Consider the following 25,266-nt stretch of genomic DNA (forward strand, 5'->3'; position numbering starts at 1 on the left):
AGAAATAAATAAAAATAAAAGTGCACTTCTGTACTTTTGAACGATGCAAATATCAACACAAGAACACATCGATCAACAAATCATACAACTCCTCCAAAAACGAATGACTCAATAACTGCATGAATAAACATAAACAAGTTTGAAGGTTGAATAAACATTCTTCTAATGAAAGTATTGTTCACCCGGCAAACGCATAAACACTTAAATACTATATTATAGTATATTGGTCGGAAAAGCAGTGTGATAAAACTGGAGTGGGGGGGGGGGGGGGGGTGCCACCAAGGCAACACTTGGTTCTTCATGGCCAGAAGAGAAAAAAATGTGAGAAAGCACTGTGGGAAGGACAGGCATGCGACCAAAACCCCCTTCCCCCACCCCTACTTCGCCACCTCCCTCACACACACACACACACACACACACACACACACACAGCCCCCCCGCCGCCCCCCGCCCCCGCACACACACACCCCAGGCCCCCACGCGCTGAGCTGAGCGGGCGGTTGCGGCCCAGTGGAGCGGCGCGGGGCGCGGGGTTGGGGGAGGAGGAGCTGTAGGGGGCGAGAGGGTGGAGGGGCAATGCTGGGAGGTCAGTGGCGGTGCAGCCAGGCGTGCCAGCGCGTCTCTCCCTCTCTCTCCCACTCCCTCCCTCTCTCTCTCTCTCTCCGTGTGTGTTTGGATAGGCCCGCCAAGGCAGCCGCGGGAGAGCTTTATGGACAGGTAACGACTCCGCCATTCTCTCCCCAGACAAAAACAGGAGGGAGGGAAGGAGGGAGGGAGGGAGGGAGGGAGGGAGGGAGGGAGAAGGGGGAAGCAAGGAGTGAGAGAAAGAGTGCAAGGTTTCGTTTGGAGAACGAAATGAAGAGCTGCTGTTGCTGAGGCTTTACATCTGTTAAAATGTCTGAAATGAATTGTATATAAATAACACAAACATTCCAAGTATTCTATGTTTGCTTTTTTTCTAACATTATTTCTTCATTCAATGACACTCTTCTTCATATCCCTGCATGTGTAGAAGGCAGCGTTGAGTCAGTAAATAAATCACTTGACTTGACTATCAGATGCAGTCAGAAGACTGGACACATTGGGAAGAGAGTTTCCACAAATATCTTTGGCAGCGTGGTCATAATCAGCTGCAAACGGCTGATAGACAGACAACCCACCTTATTTAGCTAACACACACACACTCACACACACACACACACACACACACACACACACACACACACTCACACACACACACACACACACACACACACACACACACTCACACACACACACATTCTCTCTCTTTTTTTCCCCCTCTCTGTCAATCACTGGCCCGTTCATCCAGCCTTTCATTGAAAGTGCAGTCTAACACTGGCTAATGGCTAATTTACAGGCGTAATGGCTAATTCCAGGCTGAATTATTCATATACAGACTATCTGTGCTAGGCCTGAGTGTGTGTGTGTGTGTGTGTGTGTGTGTGTGTGTGTGTGTGTGTGTGTGTGTGTGTGTGTGTGTGTGTGTGTGTGTGTGTGTGTGAAAGAGAGAGGGCAAGAAAGATAAGGGAGAAAGAGTGTGAGTGTGACTACCCAAAGACCCCTGGTGAATAAGTGAATCATTTGAGACATAGTCATTCTCTAATTTGGTCGATCCATTAAGAAACACACTACAAAACCACAGTCCTACATGCTTCCGCCCCAAAGATGGATTCTGTAGTTGCCATGGTAGCATAGCCTCTGTGCCATGTGAGACTTGAATACACAAACACACACTGCATGAAAAGGCACACACGTATACACACACCTGCACGCACGCACATGCGCGCACACACACACACACACACACACACACACACACACACACACACACACACACACTCACACTCGAACCCCCTGCAGTGAGTGAACTGCTGAGAGACACACAGAGGCGTCAGCCCCCCACACTGCTTATCCAACCCCCACCACATCACATCAGCACTCACAAAGTTTGTCTCCAAAGCAGAACCTTACAAATGACCACATCAAATTACTGAAGCAATTTACTGTTGATACTTGTAACTACTGCTACTGCGGTGGCACTGTCACACTGGTAACAAACTGCAATATACATTCAAATATATACATTAAAATCACACAGGGAATTCTAACTCTGAAAAAACTAAACTGATGATATAGTACTTTTGCAATAACTTTGCAGCCACTCTTGCTTACAGAACATTATTCCCCAGAATATCATCCATTGTCGTAAAATATGATAATGAAAATGAGGCAGTAAGTAATAAAATAATAATGCCCCCACCCCCCCCCCCCCCTTCTACCCCAACTCCCGAAACATGGAGGTGTGTGTTGTTGTTTCTCTCCGAGAGGGGAGCCCCTGATTGGAGGAGGCCTTTACAAGCCGGAGGAGGAGAGTGTAATTTCCTCCCGGCCTCCGCTGGTTCCGCTGGAATAACAGAGCGGAGGAAGCCCAGCTCTCCCGGGAGCAGACAGACAGCCAGCCAGCCTGGGCGGCTTAAAGACACACACACACACACACACACACACACACACAAACACACACACAAACACCCACAAACACACACACACACACACACACCCATGCATATCCACACGACCATACCCACACAGACTCACTCACGCACTCACGCACACACACGCACACACACACACACACATACACGTACACACACACACACACACACACACACACACACACAAGCACCACACACGCACACACCACGACCAGAAACACAGGGGCATGGAGAGAACATGACTACAGGCATGACTACAGGGCAGAAGTCTGGAGCAAGTCACAGCTTTTATCAGCATGTTTAAACATGTATTATTAACATTAAGCTTTACTAGCATGGTCTATCTATCTATGGTTCATCAATATCTATTCATGAATTCAATTCAATTAGAAACAGACAAATAGTATGTATGAAGCCACATACACTTCTGTCACATCTGAATACACACACTGCCTTCATGCACATCAATACACTCGCTCAAATATCAATACACCCACCACCTGTATGTATCCTGTGTGTGTGTGTGTGTGTGTGTGTGTGTGTGTGTGTGTGTGTGTGTGTGTGTGTGTGTGTGTGCATCAGAGAAAGAGTGCTAGTGTGTGCCATGCCCTGGGGGGCGGAAGGGGGGAGGGAAACGCCAAGACAGGCGAGACAGGCTTCGCTGCTTGCCCTCCTCTTCTACTCTACGCCTCTCATGAAACTGGCAAAACTGTGTGTGTGTGTGTGTGTGTGTGTGTGTGTGTGTGTGTGTGTATTCACTGGGGTGGCCTCTGAAACTCTCAGAGAGAGGGAGAGAGAGAGGAAGTTGCAGTAAGTATACTCGCATATGAATGAGAGAGATATTTTTTCTAACATATTTTAAATATAGTTTTAAATCATATTCTGATTCCATACATAAAGTTTTGCTTTGTTTCAACCACTAAATATACAGTAATCTAATTTCATACATAATATGTGAATATGTGCAGATATTATTTTTAGAGTCAAGCATGTCTAAAAGAAAAGCCTGCAATTTCTGACTAAAATATCAGTTGCTGACAACAGGGTGGAGTGCAACAAACTTAGATAGGTACAGTATAGGTATAAATATACAACTTATATAAGTAGTTGTTATTTTTAGTCAGCGGACTATTACCAACTTACTCCAGTGATGTCACTTTGAGAATGGAAGTTCACAGTCAGTGAAAATGATGTAAACTCCAATTTGTAAAGCAAAACATGGAAATATATTATGCACACAATTCAAGACCCTCAATAGCTAAATTCAGTCATGTATCCTTGTTGTCAACCTCAGCAAAAGTTGTCTTTACATTTTGTGCATCCTGTTATACTGCACAATAACATCCGTTAACAGAGTTAATCTGTCATGCTTTAGCCTAATATTCATAACTGAAAATAAAATGTTTAATTTCCCCCAAAATATAATCTGCTCATGTGGTTGTATCTTTTCCCAGTCTTCTGTTTGGCCATGCCAAAGCATCAATGGTGAATCCTATGATGATCACTATGTGGTAAGCCGGATGTATGTAATATTATTGGCTGTGAAACACGTCACCAGTTTACCTGTATCACTCAAACACCTCCGGCTTATCTAAACCGCCTTTGCCTTGCGTGCCTCACACACAGTAATCAGCAGTAGCCATGCTCAGTAGCTCGCTAAGCCTCTTACGCCCTTCCCTCAAGATTAGCGCTTGGGAGCGACGACAGATGCGCTCCGGAGCAATAAAAAAAAAAAAACACTGCCGCTGCACCTGTGTGAACAGATTTGGCAGTGTGCTGGCTCAAAGCTGGCACAGACACAAGGTGGTGCCACGCCTGTGATGTCTCAGGGCCTGGCGCCATGCCATTAGGCCAGCCAAGGGGGCACCGCATGGCAAACACTGCCCAGTGAGCAACAACAGCCATGGACATTAGAGCAATGGAAAGGGCATCAATCTGTAAAATGGTCGAACTAGTCACCAAATTACATGACTTATTAACTTTGTCTAGAGTACCAATTTGTCATCTCCCTCGTTATGTGGCTTGAGACTTATCCAAGTGTTAATGTTGTGTTCAACTGTAAGTTACAACAACAACAAAAATGTCCAATACTACATTTGACCTTGGCCTCTGCCGTAGTATACTGTACAGGTGAGTTGGTTTAGCCTTCCTGAAGTGGCACACTTATAGACCATTTAAGATACAAATAATGATGCTCTGTCACAAAATACGTATTAGAATGGACTATTGAAAAAAGGCTATGATCACACACACAGACTCAGAGACACACACATACACAGACACAGACACACACATACACACACACACCAACCCTGTATCCACATTGCGAGCACATTTTTACAATACTTCCTCTTCAGTTTAGCAAGGCAATAAAGCAAAAAAGACTGAAGAATTGAAAAATGCTGATGGAACCGTAATCTTACCACTGGAGACGAAATTCGACACCCAGGGCAATCACAGATTGGAGGATGTACCTGTAAGATTCCTTTGGACATAAGGGTCTTCAAACTTTTCCCTGAAAGAGAGAGAGAAAGAGAAAGAGAGAGAGAGAGAAGAGAGAGAGAGAGAGAGAGAGAGAGAGAGAGAGAGAGAGAGAGAGAGAGAGAGAGAGAGACACACACACAGAAAGAGAGACTTTATTAATCACTGTTACCTTCAGCAAATATGGAATGATAGATGACCAGACTCCATAGTGAATTCAGCAATAACAAGTAGTGAAATAGTATACAGTAAGGACATATACAGTAGCCAACATGTTCAGAAAGGTGGATCAGAATGTAGTCTGATCATCTATTTTAGCATGCGCATGCACAAGGGAAATAACCGTGCAGGTAAATGACACAGTTGATGCAATATAGTAAACCTGCTTCTTGAACTAATCTCTCACAGTTCAACGGTTACGCATTACTTCTGGAAATTCTCACTTTATTCATTGCGCCCTCTTTGAAATTCCAAAACTAAATGTTTCCTCGTTTCTATCATGAAATTGCTTCTAGGCCTATGTGGTACCCCGGCCGCGTGGTTAGTTAGACAGTTGACTACTGTCACCGTATCTAAAGTTAGCGGCAGATTAAACTACAGTACTGTATCTATTATCAGGGATGCAAACTGGCGATGGCCCAAAAAGGTGACAACATATTTCTTTGCATTAAAACAAAGAACATTTATGAAAATTGTTCACCTATTTTGAGGTAAAAACGGCTAAAACGGCTAAAAGGTGACAAGTTTGGACCCCTGATTATCGTATAATTTCTAACCTGACGCAACAACCTCGCTCAAACAACTCGGAGCAACGCGTGTCAGTTCCGTATGAGTACCCTGTGGTGAGGGAGGGGGGCTCAAAAACAAGCGCGCGGCGAGCGTAAATAGATGCGTAATTACTAAGATAAGGCAGGCAGGTATGTCATGCACGTCCATTGTTCATATTATATATCGCCTTATAAACACATTTTGTCATCTTCTGGCTACTTACTTATTTTATTGTTGCCTTCTTAACTTATGAAAGGATGCAACTTTCAAAACCAAAATATCAACCAAACGAATTCCTTCAATAGTAGCTATCCATGGGGATTGCTACAAAGTAGCCACGAACCCACCTTTAACGCCCTCTTTGCTGTGTGCTAACCAAAATAGACAAATAGGATATGAACATTTAACATACAATTATGTTACGTTCCGTCTTCAACGTGACATCAGTGTGGAAGTGTCAACACCCGCATGCATGCTCCGCGTATTGCACTGAACTGAACGATTCACCCCCCACAGAGACGTCGTTTAACTGTCATACATTATATTATAATGAACTTTATCTACATGTTAAGCTTTTCACCTTAATCCAAGTGCACGACTCCCCGACGCCTCGTTTTGATAATGGTCGCTGCCTGTGTGAAGATACAGCGAGGTATGCGCCTTTGCACATCTCTCTCCTTACGCACTGTATTTGGTGTAACGCTGAGTAACCCTTTCACTACGAAATGCAGAACCCAAACCAGGGGAAACGAGTTTCTACTCAACAAAACATTGACAAAATGTTCAATGAGATATCCTCCTTAAAATGAACATGCCAACGTATCTGTATAGACATAATGTTTAGCTGTGTCTTACCTTTGTGCCTAATACTTCGTTTCCAGTCTTTAGCGGTCTCCCTTCCACTGACAAATTGGAACTCATTGGGGGTGAGCCATTCGCCCCGGTATTTGATTGAGGGTCCCTTACTGCCTTGGCACAGTTTATTAATGTATAGTAAAGCCTTGTTCTCCCCGCATTCCACCTCGATGCATGGTTCCCCGTTGTCAAAAAACGGCTGAAAGTCAGGAATTGAGGAGAACCTCTCCAGCATTAAGTCGTCCGGGTGATGGTGTTGTCGGTGCTGGTGATGCAGCGCCGAGTCGTGGAGCCCCAAGTACGCACGGTGATGAGCGAAAATGTGGTCGTACGGCGGTGGATGCGGGGTCACCACGGGGATAGCGGTGGCATTTAAAGGGGCCAGGTATTCGGACTGGTTGAAGGCGACCAATGTCATGTCGTCCCCATCCAGTCTCTCCTTTTTGATGGCAGGCATGTTACTGTGGGCGAAGCGCCGGTAACAAGTGATTAGTAGCTCGTCCGACCCAACTTGTGTGATGTCCTCTTTTCGGAGTTGGTCAGCCGCCCCAGACTTGAAGACGCGCCACTTTGTTTTACGCAGGGCTCCCGTGTCGCTCTCTGACAACGGTCCGTTGAAGTTCCCCGACAGATTGCCATTCACCACTTTCCAGCTCTCAGTAGCCGCCGCGCTCTCCGCAAGGCTCACAGCACCACTCGCATGACAGCTCTCGCCGCGCTCCTGCCTACCACATTGAATCGGACTCGCACTGCTAATACCTGACATGTTGGATAGACCTTAGCTGAAGACATTTACCTAATGATCATTGATCCCTCATTGACATCATGTGTCAAATAAGTTGAGTCCTTCAAAACACTATAGTTATTACGGGTCTCCTAATGTAGCCTACTGTATTGGTATTAGCCGTACAATTATTAGTCCTCCAAGACAGATATTATGCAAAGCTGTGTCTTGGATGGTGAACAATACACTAGAACAACGAGTTGTGTAAAATGATTAAGAGAGATGCAAGGCCAGCCTACTTTTGTTTAGCCCACGTTATTTAAAAGCCACGAAACGAGAGTAGGCAGGCTACTACTTCAGAGCATTGTGAATAACCAAAAAATACTTTAAAGAATTTGTGTAAAACAAAAGGTACTGATGCATTGGGACTTAGAATTAGCCTAGCAGTTGTTTTTAACCCCGTGTATATCGTTAAAGTCACGCTGAAGTTCATAGACCCAGACCAAACAAGATTTGCACTCTCCGTCGCTTCTCAACTTGGCCCATTTAAACAGCGGAGGCTTTGCTAGCGCGAAAACTGGAAGGGGGGTCCGCGAAGGACGTCATTATTGCGTAAAATCGCATTTTCCACAAAGTTAGATGAAAACATTTGTACAAGTCTGTCAAGTCAACCCATTACATTCATACACTATTCTATAGTCCTATTCTCAAATAATGTTGATATTTCTAGCTTTACAGTTAGGCTATTAATACTATTATAGCTATTATATCAAGCTTACCAGCTCAGTGGCCTTGCTGTTAGAGTGTCCGCCCTGAGATTGGGAGGTCGTGAGTTCGATCCCGGGCTGAGTCATACCAAAGACTATAAAAACTGCTTGGCACTCAGCATTAAGGGTTGTATTGGGGGTAAGACCCTGCGACATACCAGTGTCATGTAGCCTACAGGGGGTGTACTTGAAAAAACTAAACTAAAATTGTACCAAATCAACCTGCATTTGAATCACTCAGCATAATATGATTGGTTAATAACACCTTATAGCAAATAAAAAACATAGAAAAAAAAAGATTAGCAAATATTATCCCACACTGAGCACTGGAACAATGGACAAGTTAGATTTTATAGAAAGACATGGGCCCCTATGTGGTGGCCCTTAGTTGTTGGCTAACGCAGAGGCAGGTATGTTGCAGGGGGCCTCTGAAAGCTCTGAGTGGAGCCACATCTGACCCCGGTCAGTGTAGCACCACCCAGGTGGACTCACCCACACATGGAATAGCCATTCTGTAGCAGAGGTGAGGCCCAGAGTGCTGTGTGTCAGAGCCCTATAAATCACACCGAACGGCCTCTGTCACACACAGGAAGGAAGCACACACAGGGACAGAACACAGAAATACGCCATATATAGTCTATCACTGGATTATACCTACTGCTAGGGCTATGAGCCTACACCCACAAACATATTCACATAAACACTAACACATTAATTTGGTGAGATGATGCACATGAGAGAACCAACTTCTTTCTCTCACAATTTCAGTCAATGTCAAAAACGTCAAATTTAATTGCAGCAGTTCTGGGTGCAGATGGCCACTCTTGTCCTAAAAGTCCTGTAAAGAGCAATAGGGCAGAGTATGATGTGTACTTCATGAAACAGTGGAAAGAGACTCCCCTCACCCTTATTCAGTTTAAATGGACTTGAGGACATATTACACAGTATTCACAAGGGGATATAGAAATGTCTCCTCTGTTAGATGTAGCTACATATCAAAAGGATACAAGTAGGAGACAGAATCAACAACTGTTTCTAGGAAAACAACATTGAGGTAAAGATTCTTGAATCGCACCTTTTAGAACACAAACACCTCCATGGAAACATGTTCAGTGCAGATGCGTTGGTGCACCGGGGTGCACCTTTGGGAGAGCCCTGGGGAACCCGGTCATGTGTGTCACAAAGGGGATACCCCTGCCCACTCACACCCACTCTTAACCTTTGACTCAAAGGCTCCAATGGAGGAGTTAACCCGAAATCTAGAGATGACAATATAGAAGCCGCCGACTCTTTGAGAAGGGTTCACTATAGTATTGGGACTTCCTGGTAAAATAATGGTAAAAAATTTTTTGGGATTGGTCTTTCATCCCAAATTCAGATGATTGAAGTGTTCAGTGTGGTCATCTCAATCAAAAACGATAAATAATAAATCCATGCATTTTTGTTAGACATTATATTCGTTTTCTTTAATCCAAAAAGTTATCAATATCAATTGAACAACCACTACTGGTTTAACAGATGGTTTAATTATAGGGGTTTTCTTTTTCTTAGATGGTCTGATTAGTCTTAAGTTCGTCCACTTAATTTGTACATTTGTTAAAAAATAAAAAATAAAAAATCTATACGGGTATTTGTTTATCCACTCCTTGTCGGCTGTAGAGAGCCCCCCTATTGACGCCCCCGCCTCCGCGCCGTTGTTGGCAGCGGCCCCGGAGCCGCAGCGCTGCCGGCGGGGGAGAGAGGTAATAAATAACCCGGGGAGAGCAGCGGAGACCGCCGGGCGGTACACAGTCTGACCTGACAAATACTCACTGGAAAACCATCAGAGAGCGAGAGCCCACCCCCAGCGCTTGGAGCCAGCCTTTCAGACACGAGCTGCAAAATATATAGGCCTATTGGAAAAAGCGGCGTCTCTCCCTCTGTCTTTCCTCCATCGATATCCACCCACTGTCGGAGACATGGCGGGAATAATTAACTATTTAGAGAAATGTTAGAATTGGGCTACTGGCTGCATGGGCCTACGTCGTTCCTAAATAAGGCCGGCTTTAAGTGTGGCTCGACATTTTTGCTGACCAATAGTCTAGGCCTATCAAATTGGTGCAAGAGACAGTGCAACTCAAAGGGTCCCCAAAGGATTGGTGAGATTATTTCTGCGCGTGTTCTAAATCCTTTCAATATCGTTTTTGTGCATAAAACCTCACGAAAATTGCCTGTCGAAGATATACAAAATGTGGTTTTAGACTAAACCGACGGTGGCACCAAGAGAGCCATTTGAGTTCCAGTATTTCAGCGCCGACGAGCGGACGCTGTAACATTAGACCCGGAGAGGCTCGTCGGGTTTATGCTGTCGTGCCGGCGCCCTTCGCTCTCTCGGCGGATCTGAGGGGTCAGGCGGCTGTCTGTGATCTCACACAGCGGCTCTTCCACATGGGATTTATTTCCTTGCTGGACGGGCAGGCAGGCGGCCCATGAGGATACTCATTTTAGACTAGCGTCTGTAGCTGTCAACGCCGACAGAGGCGGGCGGACACTCGACCCCATATCCTCCCTAAACACTCCCCTTTCCCCTGATCCCCCTCCCGTCATAATACAGGCTCTCCCCCCCTCTCTCCCCCCCTCGGTCTCTCTCTCTCTGTCTCTCTCTCTCTCTCTCTCTCTCTCTCTCTCTCTCTCTCTCTCTCTCTCTCTCTCTCTCTCTCTCTCTCTCTCTCTCTGACGCACACAAACACACACACACACACACACACACACACACACACACACACACACACACACACACACACACACACACACACACACGCTATGTATGCACTGTGCGCGCGCGCACACACAACACCAGAGCGTGCACATTGCGCACAATCCCTGCAGCCTCCACTCCTGGCAAAGCAATCCAAACTCAAAATCAAACTTTCAAAGATTATGCGACCAAACTGATACACACGTAGCCTACGCACAAACGCACGCACATGTTATATGCACACATGCGCGCGCGCGCGCACGAACACACACACACACACACACACACACACACACACACACACACTATAGCAAGCGCACATTACGCACAACTCCTGCAGTCTCCTTCCCTTGCATTCAAAACTAAGTTTTCTGACATATTTAAGAAAGTAAACTGATTGTTTGTTTAACAGACTGATAATACAAGTTGCTAATTCATATCCTTATCATATTGTGATGCACAATAGGACCACTATTCTAACTAACACGTTATCTATTTCGGTCTCTAATCCATTGCTGGCATAGAAGGCATTGCGTCCCCCTTTACCCCGTCTCCGTTAATAATTTGTGCAGTAAAAGATAGCGTGCCTCTCTTGAGTTTGTGGGAGTTATTGGCACAATATTCCCCTCCATATTTGTACGAGGCAGTGATAGGAACATAAATTATTTCTTATCTCTTCCGCAATCCATTTTTCAAAGGGTTCACTGTGTTTGAAGGGTAGCAGCGCCAACAGCCAACCCCAGATAGTAGCCTAGGCCTAGGCTACATCAGACTCAAAGAGATTCTCGCTATTTGAAATGCCAATTCAAACAATAGATAACCCATATTCAAGTGGACTGGTCCCTTTAATAAAACCAAATTAAGCTTGCAACGTCCAAAAACGCACTCATGTCTGTCTTGCCTTTAGCCAACCTTTCAAACAGTCATTACGATTTCGAAATGAAACAATGTTGATATCAGATAAAAGGAAGTTTGTAGCATAATAAGTCAATTCGTATTAAATAATTGATAAAACATGTTGCGGCCCTCAGACCGACTGCTTGGGCGAAATATGCCCCGATCACATAGCCCATAGGAAAAAGCATCCTTGTCGCATTTCACTGTGTGGACCGATATATTCATTTACATTTGCATCAGTGGCGGCTGGTGCTAAACATTTTGGGTGGGGCACAGCAGTGTATCCTCCAGGATTTTTCACATTAGTGGCGGGGGGGTCCTCTTTCGCGCGATTTTTTTTTCGCGTGCACGATTTTTTTTCTCGCGTGCACGCGCATAAAACGCACTGCCGCTCAAAGCAAAGACGTAATTTCACTTTACCCACGCAATACCCACTTAAACATGTGTGAGGATACGTAACGGCGTTTTGTGACAGAACTTTCACTTTCATTCATGAAATTCACCCCGTCTGTGTTACTGTTTACACAAGTACAATCACAGTGTGACAGTCAGATGGAGCATTCGGTAAACAACAACAGCAAGGTAATGCTATCAGCTGAGTTAAAGAAAAACAGCTCTTACCTTTGAGGACACCAACATGAGCCGTGTTTACCCGTACCTCCGCCGTTCTGTTCGTTAAATAGGCTGATTTAATTGACCATGAACATCAGAGACAGACATTACGAATGTTCATTTAAAATACTCCGGAAGCCCGGAAGTCCGGAAAACCGGAAGTCGGAAGTCCTCAGCATAATGCATTGTCTGCAATACAACCGGTTATTCAGGACGCACATTTTTGCGCCCCGGCCTAGAAATAGACACAGCCAATTGGAGCGCTGCTACAGCTCACGTGTAAGCGAAAAGTATTCGGCCTGCCATAGACTGGCATTGTCCGGCGCCCCGCGACTCCTCCTATGTATTTTAACAGTGAATTTTACACACACACACAGATAAAATGTTTATTGTATTGGAGGATTTTTAATGAATGCTGATAGGCGCCGACAGAATATCAGCCGCATTTTGTGAATAAACAATGTTTATTTAAAAAAAAAAACTTTTACAAATCGCAACTAGGAAGTGAAGGTGGGGAACTAGGAAGTGAAGGTGGGGGCGGCGCCCCAGCGCCCTCTATCGGCCAGCCGCCACTGATTTGCATTGTATATATGTATTCGTAGATGAATTACCCTATAGACCTATACTTAGGACTGAGTAGGCCTAACATGTATATGCTTAGACCTGGGTCTAACCTAGCCTACTCTTTAAATGGCTTGAACCATGCTGCATTCAAGATAGGCTATGTTGGAACTAGGAGAGTCTGACATTTGGAAACCTACTTAGATGATAATCTGATCAGAGAGAAAGCCTATCAGAATCAACCTATAGGAAGATCTTCACCAATAACTTAATTTTAACTTGGAGGTTCAGAATTTCCAACAGTGTGATTAGCATGCGAAGGCTACATAGGCCTAAACTGCATCTAGTGTCACGAAATTGGGTAGCCATAACTTCAAAACTAGAATTCAGAGGAGGCTAGGCGAGGTGGGGAACAGGTGGGGGCAGTGTATCTGTGCAATTAAGTGCAATTCTGACTGTAATGCCTGGTACACACATACAGATAATCTGGCCGATTTTGGCCCGATTTCCTCCCTCCCGACCAAGGACAGCGAACGCCTGATTATCGGATGGCTCTAAAGATTATCCTACCAGATTATCCTGTGGTGTGAGGTGTGTTAACACTAGAACAGACATGGGTGGGGTCATTTGACCCTGTGAGTAAAATAAATGTTATATCTTTGCACTCAAAATTTCAGGACCCTCCTTTCATGACTTTTCCTAGATATGTGCGTTTTACCACCCAGTATCCTTATTATTTTCTAAATCACATCAGGATAAGCTAGTATAAAGCTATTTTGCAGTTTTTCTGTGTAGGATGCAGGGTAATTTACAAGGTGGCTAACTAGTCGTCGTTGTGTGTAAATAGCATCTTCCCATAATCCCATTGTAAAGATGATAATTTGACCCGGCTCTTATAGTAGGTAAAAAAGGCACGTTGTTCTAGTGTTAAGAGTCAATTTCTCCCGACAATCTGCTCGGAAAATGGTCAGGAGTCACTGACTCTGTGGATTGTGACGTGAAATGGAATGTAGCCAATCAAGAAGCGAGCTGACTTCTTTGCGTCTTCTTCTTTTCGTTCTTCTGCACTTTATTTGCCCTGTCACACATGGCTGCCTCGTACAGGTCAGTCAGGGATACTACGTTAGATCACGTTTGATCATGTGAGATTTCTGGCTTGGGGGACGAGACTCTCGTAGGACAGATCTTGTGGTGTGCTGTATTGGGAATATCGGAGCACATCACACACAATACCAGTGGCAGACTCAGGCTGTTTGAAGGGCAGGGGCGAAAAGGAAAAAAGGGCACCGACTGCACAACATGGGACCCCATCAGTGCACATGGTCAAGTTTAGACCATTGGAAGGGCAGCCAATAGGGAACATCCTCTAATTTTGCCAAGGGCACTTTAGTGTGGCGTTTTTCAACTGTGGGGGCACATGGTCAAGTTTAGACCATTGGAGGGGCACCAATAGGGCACGTCCTCTCATTTTCGCCACTCAAAAGGGCACTTAAGCGAGACGTTTTTCAACCGTCGGGGCACCAGGAGGGGCAGTCGCCCCCCCTGCCCCCCCCCCCCCCCCCCTGAGTCCCTCAGTGCACAATACCATCAAAACTGTTCAATCCATGATTTTTTATCTTCATGTGTGGGGTCTCTCTCAGATAAAAAAATATTTAGAAAGATTCAGATTTAGAAAATCTTTATGTGTGTACCAGGCATAAGGCTTAGAAACATGGTGGTGACAACATGACTGTTACAGCCTCATCCTCAATAAAATGTCTTACAAAAAAATCACCACATAACACCACTATCAACTGAACATACGTCATATTATGTGCAATCAATAGATCTCTCAAATACCATAGAGATGTATATGTTACTACAGTCTATACATTGCAGTATACAGCAGGCCTATGGCTTTTGCTGATTCGGGTAGGCCTACACGTGTGTCAATAACGCATTCAAGATTGGTCATGAAAAGGGCCTCCTACAATGAAGGAGATTGCTGCTGCATGCACTCTGAGAAGTAACTGCGGAACTCATCTCATCTCAGCATCTCGATCCCCCGACGCTTGCAACCGCCATTTTGTAGCAAATTATATTAATCCCCATCATGCAACAGGTATTGAAAGGCTCTGATCAGCGCTGGTCGGGTACTGCTCAAAAAAAGATATCCTCTCAAACACGGCCTTGTTTTCTACCTGAGTAGGCTGCATAGGCTGTTAAGTGACGCTATAAATAGGCTACTACATCATTGGCTTAGATACAACCAACCAAACTAACAACCACCAAATCGGCTTTGTAAAGACTTTAGGTTTATAGGCCTATCTGCTTGCAAAGAATAAAACCCTGATCTCCCAACCTGTATTGATTTTTTCTGCGTGATGTGAAACCAGCAATCAGCACTGTGGTTTGAAATAGCCCTGAAACTGGAGCCAAGACGTCGATGAGTCGCCGACACGTTTCAATTAGCGAGCCGCCCTGGCCGATCTGTCCCCCGGGGCGCAGCAGCTCAGCGGGCCGGTCACGCCCCAGACCCACTCCTCCACATGAAGCAAGAATGGGTTTGGTGGCTCAAGGAGTTGGGAAAACATTGGTAAAATGAAACCTGCGTAGGCAACTCGTATTAACTGTACACGATTAATTTTGTGTATTGTTAATATTCAAGTAAATTCGCTTTGATCCACATGAATTAGGCTAGGCCTAGGCTACTCATAAAGGTTCCTGGATAGGCCTATTACTATTAGCAGTTTTATGAATAAACAGACAACAACATCATGAACATCAAATTGTTGGCCTACAAGAAACATTCACTTACCTTAAATGTTGTAATAGGAAAATATATGTGTCACTGAGACCACATTGAAAATATAACTATTTTTGATATATACGTATTGGTGCATGAATTCAATGGTGATTCATTTGTGGGTGGAGGAAAGATTGCAGGCCTATAATTGGATCTGAAGCAGTGTGTATGCTGCTTGGAAGTGTGTTGGGTAGGCTATGTGAGTGTGTAAATATGGACGTGACATGAGGCAGCCTCAGGGTCAGCCTTTCCCTCTGACCCCGAGCAATGTTGCACAGTTCTCTGACAGTTCTCATCAACAACAGTAGACTGCACACTGTGGAGGAGTGTGCAAAGGGGCTGAGGGTTATGGGTGAGCCACGGGGGCGCAGCGACAGCTCCATACCCCCCGCTCTCTGCTCGTGAGCCCTCCTCCAGCCGCACTCTCCTTGCCTGGCTGGCAACCCTGCATCAGGCTCACCGCAGGCTTTGCTCCCCACGCTGCCCAACCCTGCATCAGGCTCACCGCAGGCTTTGCTCCCCACGCTGCCCAACCCTGCATCAGGCTCACCGCAGGCTCTGCTCCCCACGCTGCCCAATCGATACAGCTCTTCGCCTTTCATCTGACCAGAGCTTTGGAGGAGCCGCACTTCCTGGAGAAAACCCAATACAGCACTCACTATCAGCGTAGCTTCCTGTGTGTGTGTGTGTTTGAGATATACATATGTACATATACATATTGTGTATATATATATATAGCCTATATAACTCCTAAAAAAAAGTTCGGAAACGTTATTTCGGTCGATTATTCCTCCCCTTTAATAATACCAATTGGTATTGTATTTTATATTGTTGGAAAGCCTGATTAGTCACCTTTACAACGAGGTACAACTTGTAAGGATCATGCATTCGTGCAATGATCAACACAGCTAAACGTGTGGGTAACGCCAACGGCCCAAACATGTTTGCCAAAATCCCCTGCAATATTCTTCTGTTGGTATTCACTCTTGTTTTGAGTTGCTTGGTGAACTGGATGATTGTACTCTCCCACAGTAATAAGGAAAAAACAACACATACGTATATCCATACGCAGTCACAACAGCCTTGCACCTCCTCCTCATGCTGGTCACACACTGCTGTGGGACGGCATCCCATTCCTCAACCAGGATTTGCCGGAAGTCAGCCAACAAGCTGGTCCCACAAGTGTTCAATTGGGTTGAGGTCCGGACTCACGGCAGGCCATTCCATCCTCTCCACTCCCAAATTCTGGAGGTACTCTGTGATGATCCTGGCTCTGTGGGGGCGAGCGTTGTCATCCTGAAGGATGGAGTTAGGTCCCAGATTCTGGAGATAGGCTGGAGATATGCATACACCTGCCAGCACTTGAAGCTCAAAACGAGAGTGAATACCAACAGAAGAATATTGCAGGGGATTTTGGCAAATGTTTTTGGGCCGCTACCCACACGGTTAGCTGTGTTGCTCATTCCACGAATGCATGATCCTTACAAGTTGTACCTCGTTGTAAAGGTGACTAATCAGGCTTTCCAACAATATAAAATACACAATACCAATTGGTATTATTAAAGGTGTACTTCTCAACAACTTTGTCTCGGACTTGTTTGGAGAGTTCCTTGGTCTTCATGGCAGTGTTTGGTTGGTGGTGCCTCTTGCTTAGGTGTTGCAGCCTCTGGGGCCTTTCAGAAAAGGTGTGTATATACTGACAGATCATGTGACACTTAGATTGCATACAAGTGGACTTCATTTCACTAATTATGTGACTTCTGAAGGTAATTGGTTGCACCAGAAGTTTTTAGGGGCTTCATAACAAAGGGGGTGAATACATATGCACATGCCAATTTTCAGTTCTTTATTTTTAAAAATAATTTTTGTATATATATTTCTCATTTCATTTAAAAACTCACACTATTTTGTGCAGATTCATCAAATAAAATTCTGATTAAAAAAATGTTTAAATTACAGGTTGTAATGTAATAAAATAGGTAAAAAGCCAAGGGGGGTGAATACTTTTGCAAGGCACTGTATAGGTGTATATATAATAATGGGCCAAAATAAATACTTTTAAAAAGAAAAAACAATAAAGAAGAACACTATCCAAATGTTCTTTGACAACATTAATTTGTGTTCATCATACCCTAACCCTAAATATTGGAAATTAAATCACTTCTGGTTTATACTACTGTTAGATAGAACAAAGGCTACAGCAGCAGGAGAGACAGCATAATCCATCGCTGTCCTCTGCTTTTGCTAATATCCAACAGTTTCCTGAGTATTGTTTGTGGATTTTTCACTCTACCCTTCTGTATTCAAAGCCAGAGACTGAACCTCTTAACTCAACAGCGATGTGCTAAACAGGAGGGATCGGTCAGGTCACTAAGAGGTCATGTACAAACCCTTCCTTAACTATAATGAATCACAGGTGAAGGAACCCTGCTCAGAATCTGTATACTAATACTCGTCGTCAGGCCTGAGCATCTGGGGCTCTAGCCCCAAATGTTTTTGAATAGCCCCCGATCTCCGGATCCTAGAGAAAGAAAAGAAGTGAGAAAAAAAAGTTGCCATCTACCACATCGATCATCGATTTAGCGCAAGCCCCCACTCCTCTGCTAACACCCCCCCCATCCCCAATGTTTCACAATCCTAACAACGCCTCTGCTAATACTGGAACCTGTATACAAATCTAATGGTGATGAATTAACTGTGGTCATGTGTTCCCCTCTCTGATCATTATGATAGTATCCTTTAGGTATTCTGTTCCTACGGCATTGGTGACCAGCAAGCTCTATTCATGTGGTGTGATGTGCAGTATAAACTATCTGGTATCTACTGTACATGTACTCAATTCAAGGGAATGCATTTGACCCCTAAGATGTCTACATAGTTGCTTTTGATTCACCTTGATATGATTCTGGGTGGGACATGAGAGTACCCCATGACATAAACACACACACACACACACACACACACACACACACACACACCCATCCCAAGAAGAGACTCAGGATGTTGTCCAAACAGATGTTTAGTCTCCCCAGAGAACGACCCATTGCGTCTTGTTTTTATTGGCCGTCTGAATCACTGGCTTTCCCGTAACCGTAGTAGGAGCTCCGCTGTGTTGGTCAGCACTTTCCATCCCACACAGGAGCTCTGGGATGGGATGACGGGATGACAGCAGGGGAGGGGGGAGGTGGGGGAACGGAGCGCCACAGCTGCCAGACCCATGGGACCGGCCCTAGCCCTATAAACACGGTGCAGTGGGGCCACTGGGGACTTGCACGCTGTCACTTTGGAAAACAGCCTGCTCCTGGGTGACTCACTCTCCAATATGGAGGAGGACAGGCAGACAGAGAGGGGAACTTCACCGTCCCAAACATTTCCAGACAATCCAAAATAGGCACGGTTTGTCCCAGACTGATGGTAACCAAATGTAAAATTAAGGGGAGCATTTAGCTGTTGTTACGTCTTGCCTTGCCGGCACAGAAACCCCAAGGCTCGTTTATGAGCAGTAGCACATGACCAGAGCCCATAAATATGTAATGAATGTGTTTATTCTGCATTTATATACCCTGGGAGTTGGTCAGGTGACAGGGTGGGATTTCACTGGATATGTGTGTGTGTGTGTGTGTGTGTGTGTGTGTGTGTGTGTGTGTGTATGTGCGCGCGCGTGTGTGTGGTTGGCGTGTGTGTGTTTACAAGAATGGGGGACTTTGCACCCACAGCCCCTCTGACATGGAAAGCACAGATTTCAAAGCTGTGACAGTTTCCAAACAAGTCACCAAACAGACATTGCTGTGAACCACTTCTTGGGCCAGACTGTACAGTCCAATCATATGCAAAGTAATAACTGCTTGACTGTCACACCATTCAGTAGAACGACCCTAACTCTCCAGCTTATACACTTTTCAACTAAATGGCAAACTTTCTAAAACAAAAGTAACACTATAGACCTACTGGTTATTATTAAACAACACAATTAAAGGGGTCTAATACATGACTTTCTTCTGTAAACTTACAGTACCAGCTGTATCTCTCCTCCCATACGTCAGGTGTGAGTTAAGGACGCGGGTGTTCCCAGCGGTCGAGGGGAGCGGTCCAGGAATGCTTGGCGGGGCGCTGCCTTGGCAGGTAGATGAAGTGTGGATGATGCGGGGCGGCGTGGGGGTGATTAATGCGCGAGGGAACGCACTGGAAAGAAAACAAGGCCATAAATCAGCCGCCCCGCCGCCATGCTAATTGTAATTGAAATGAATTTGTCTGCACCCAGTGCCGGGAATTGCAATTGATATTGACCAAAAGGGCCCCGGTGGTGCTTGGGAAATGAAACTGGGAGCACACGTTCCAAGTATCTACGCTAAGATCGATATGTAACCCTGCGCTGGCATTTGTGGCTAGTAAATAAACAGGAGGGGGGAAGAGGGGCAGGACAACAAGTGAGCTAGGGTTGTGATGATGTGTGTAAGGTCAACGTGTGAGGCTTGGTTGAGGAATAGGCTGCTAGAAGGACACAGGACTAAAACAGATACAAACAAGGAGGCTGCATGGCAAGCTTGTGCTTTAGGTTTACTGGGAGATCTAGCCTACTTATCTCTGACTTGTTGTAGCCTAAATTAAATGTGGAACAGTATTTGAAGCCTCATGAATCAGCACCCCCTACTGGGAGGTTCAGTTGAGGCCCTTCCATCTCATCTTGCTATTCTTATTGCAAGGGTTGTGTATACCTGTGTGGACCGGACTGAACTTCCATATACATACAGTGGGGCGTGTTTGTGTACACATGCAGGCTTATGAGAGTGAGTGTGTGTGTGTGTGTGTGTGTGTGTGTGTGTGTGTGTGTGTGTGTGTTTGTGTGTGTGTGTGTGTGTGTTTGTGTGTTTAAAACAAGAGAAGACACATCTTCTCAGACGACCATACCATGGTTGACACCCTAAACAATGTCACATAAAAAGATGTTTCTGAACATTGGATTCACAGTTTAGATTCAAAAGGATTATAAAAACAAATACAACACTCAATAATAACAACTCAAAATGACATAATCCTATAATATTGGAATCATGCAGTAAGCTTAATTGTAGTTATTCCATATATACCATACTTGAAGCAGTTTGATATCAAAATATTGAACAGACTGGCTTGTTCCAGACTAGGGTTAGGGTTACGTACCTCTCTCACTGGCTACCTGGGACATACACAGGCTGCTCCGTGTGTGGACTTGAAATCAGCTAAATGAGAGGATAAAAAGGGTGCAAACCATAAATAAAGAACAGAGAAGAAAGGACGTCTGGGATTTGTGTGTGTATTTATGTGTGTTGTGTGTTTGTATCACAAATCAAATAGCTGAATACTAAAACTAAATACTATATTTAGCCACTAACAAGTTATGATTTAGTATTTTCATTCACGTCTTATCTATAATCATATAATCATGGGCCTTCCCCCCACTGCTTTGACTCTCCAGACTGAGAGGATTATTGTGTTCCAAGTGAGAAGCGTGGGGGACCCTAGATAAGAGGGCTCCATATTGTACAGAGTACCCAAGAGAACCCTCTGTCCCGGGGGTTTGGTCTCCATGTGGCAGGAGCACATGTTCCCACTAAAATACACTCAGGGGACACATCTCAGCAAAGCATCCAAATCTATCTGAGAAAAAAAGCGTAAACACACACTTGTGGAAAAATAAATACTAAACTTTAGAAAAACATTCAAATACACAGGCATGTGCATGTGCACTCACATGCACGCTCACACACACACACACACACACACACACACACACACACACACACACACACACACACACACACAAAAACACACACACACACACACACACACACACACACAGGGCAGTTGCTTAGGACCTCTCCTATATTCTTTATTTACAAATTATCTCCCATCAGTAGAAGAGCAAGAGTAGTTATGTATGCTGATGATTCCACTATGTACAGTACAGCATTAACATATCAAGAGCTAACTGATGTACTGAGCACTGAGCTCAGAACAGTGTCTCAGTGGGTTAGTAACAACAAACTAGTGCTGAATATCTCTAAGACAAAATGTGTGGTGTTTGGGTCTAGACATATGCTGGTCACTAATCCTCAACTAAGCTTATCACTTGGTGGAAAGCCAGTATAACAAGTTAAAAAGACCAAGCTACTTGGCATTATGCTGGAATGCGAAACTTACATGGACTGAACATATTGCTAATATTGCAACTAAAATGGGTAAGAGCATTGCCGTAACAAGGAAATGTTCTAAGTATGTAACATCAAACACTCTGAACCAAGTGATTCAAGCTTTAGTTGTGTCACACCTTGAGTACTGTCCAGTCATTTGGTCATCTGCTGCTAAGAAAGATCTAAGAAAACTCCAAATCGCTCAAACCAAAGCTGCTAGATTAGCTCTCTACTGTACAATGTGCACAAATGTTTTGGAAATGCATAGAAATCATGCATGGCTTCCTGTAGAAGATAGATTCCAATCCAGTCTTCTGATCTTCTTCAGGAATGTCATAAATTACAAGAAACCACTGTACTTTTCTGACCAAGTAGTGTACATCAGAAATGAAAATAACTATAATTTCAGGATATCTCTTACCACCTAGACCTAGGACAAATCTCCTCAAATCTACTGTAATTTACAGAGCCATTACAGGATGGAACTCTTTACCCAAGCATGTTAGTAAAACTAATTCTAGATGCACTTTCAAGAAAACAATAAAAGAGCACTTAATACAATTAACTCTGGATGAACAGTAGATGATTTATCTCGTTTGCTGATTTGTTGTATTTTCATTTATTTTCTTTGGTTTTTAATTTATTTTATTATTTTATTATTTTCTTTTGTTATTATGATGTATGTATGTACACAATGTTTACAATTGTCTGTATGTATATAATGTTGACAATTGTTGAAATATGATTTTTGTGTCGGATCCCAGGAAGACTAGCTAATGTCATGGCATCCTAATAAACCAAAAAACACTCACACACACACACACACACACACACACACACACACACACACACACACAAACATAAATATAGTAGACCAATTAGATGTATTGTTCAAACCCAAAACACACTCACAGTTACTTGGGACACACACACACACACACACACACATACATACACATACATACACATACACATACTCGCGCGTGAACACACATGGCACACACACACACTCGCGCACACAGACACACACACACTCACACACACAGACACACACACTCTCACACACACACGCACACACATGCACACACATGCACACACGCAGACACTAATCACTGAAGAATAAGAATATTGATGCCATGAGGTCAAATTTGGAGCCCTGTGTGGCAATCTATATGGTGGTTTCCTCTATGTCTAGAATTGCCCAATAGACTACAGAGACAATTCTAACCATGCAGTTCACTGTCAAACAATATCAATGGTTTACTAGGAGGGTACATGTACTGTCTCTTTGTACACAGAAGATGGCACAAACAGTGGCATAAAATACTATTGTACATTTTGTCAGATTTCCGGGCAGTATATACAGTATATATACTGGCTATATTTTTTGCAACGGGGAGTGTGGAGGATGTGTTGGGCTAAACGAGTTCGAGCTACCACGCAGCACAACTCCCCAGCCTCACATGTAAACCCTTATGACTCCACGCTTGGAGACAACCAGAGGCTTTTCTGCTTTTTTTCCCTTCCCCGTCAGGAATCTATATTTCATAAGCGAGCTGTGGAGCTCCAGTGCCCAATTATCAGCAGATAAGGCGCAGGAAGCCCTGAAGCGCCGGCAGAGCTATTTAGACAGGGGGAACGGAGGGAAGGCAGGCAGGCAGGGACCCAACCCCCCAGGGGCACTTCGCCCTCACCAAGCTCCTTTTTTCCCCTCTCTCTCACTCTCTCTCTCTCCCTCCTTTCTCTGACAGCCTCCTCCCTTACCTTACCGCCAGGGTTCAATTAGCGCCAGCGGCAGCTAGCACCCGGAGCCCACAGCGAGGGAGTAGGGAGCCACTATATCACCACCACTACCACTACCAGCACCCGACATTGAACCTAAACCCCAACCCAATGTCAGGGCTAGCTGGATTGATCTCTTCACCACACACACCTACAGGGAGGCTCTCTCTACCTCAACCTGGAAAAGAAAATTGGTTATTCATACAAACATCAACTGAGCACTGAGGTGATTGGTGGTTTGATACGGTGGAGCTCTGTTTTCTAGATATGTGTGGCAAGGGTCACTCATATTTCTGATTCTACCTTGATTTTACAATTGGCCACAGCAGTATGGTAATTAGCAAGCCACCAATGAAACTGTATCCAGTTTGGTGAGGCTGTGACCTCTAAGTTGACCTCACATTAAACATTCCTGTTCATGCCAAGTGCTTACTGTTAACTAATTTCCTCAGTATTACAGTGTCACGTCTATCAGGTAAGCATGTTTATGTCAGGGCGTTTATGTCAGGGCTGTACTATAGCAATGACAATAAAGACCATTCATTCATTCATTCATTCACACTTCCAAAATGAATTGCTGCAGACCCAGGACTTTGGAAGAAAACTTTCTGTGCTGCTCACATGTTCTGGCCTCTACAACACTAGAGCTCTAGCCACCAATGCTGTTCAAGGTCGAGCAGAGGTCAGGCACGGCTCATGGCTATGAGATGGATATCGATTCAGAGAGACAAGCGACACACACACACACACATACACACACACACACACGCACGCACACGCGCACACACACACACACACACACACACACACACACACACACACACACACACACACACACATACACACACACACGCACACACACACACACACACACACACACACACACACACGCACACACACGCACACACACACACACACACACACACACACACACACACACACACACACACACACACACACACAGTCCACAGGGCAGGAAGCCCATAGATCAGCCAGGGGCAGGAAGCAGGCTGGGGCGGGGGGGTGTGTGTGTGTGTGTGGTGTCTGTGTGTGTGTGTGTGTGCTCACCCTAGTATCTACCAGGAGCTACTACACGTAGATCCACCCACTGTTCTATAAATGAAAACATACACAATTGAATTCCACTGTCAAACAAATAGGTTAACAACACTGCAATGGCTGATTTTGTTGTTGTGTTGTTGTTGTTGTCGGCACTTCCATTGTGTTAGAACATTTGTGACCCCAGGAGAGTGTATTCCTAGTAGCCACAGTTTAGGGGATCTACCATAGCCCATCATAGAGACTGAGGCAACGCTACAGACAGCCTAGGTTAGGCTGGGGGCTGAGCTGGCATGATGCCCGCTCCAGTAGTTAACTATGTGTGTGTGTGTGTGTGTGTGTGTGTGTGAGAGAGAGAGTGAGAGAGAGAGAGAGAGAGAGAGAGAGAGAGAGAGAGAGAGAGGGAGAGAGAGAGAATGACGGGGGGAGGGAAGGGGGGGGTATTGAAGCGGAGGAGGCCAGGCAATGCTCCCGGGCATGGAAAGCGGGCCAACTCAATCGCCTACAACAGAGACCTCTACAGTCCCTGCTGGACTCTAGCGAGAGAGTAAGGGA

General features: G+C 44.8%; 1 protein-coding gene across 1 annotated transcript in view; it reads right to left on the minus strand.

Annotated features, from left to right (window-relative positions):
* samd11 (sterile alpha motif domain containing 11) overlaps window positions 1-7,237 on the minus strand; it is a gene marked incomplete at its 3' end in the record, with an annotated part of 47,534 nt that extends 40,297 nt beyond the window's left edge. The window contains exons 1-2 of the mRNA XM_080535058.1: window positions 6,618-7,237; window positions 4,937-5,028 (exon numbers count right to left, since the gene is read on the minus strand). Of these exons, the coding sequence (XP_080391184.1) occupies window positions 4,937-5,028; window positions 6,618-7,074 (549 nt within the window). The 5' untranslated portion in view covers window positions 7,075-7,237. The remainder of the gene's footprint in view (window positions 1-4,936; window positions 5,029-6,617) is intronic.
* Between the last annotated feature and the right edge of the window lie 18,029 nt (window positions 7,238-25,266).

This window comes from Nansenia antarctica (genome assembly GCF_963989245.1).
Source record: "Nansenia antarctica genome assembly, chromosome: 6".
Lineage (NCBI taxonomy): Eukaryota > Metazoa > Chordata > Actinopteri > Argentiniformes > Microstomatidae > Nansenia > Nansenia antarctica.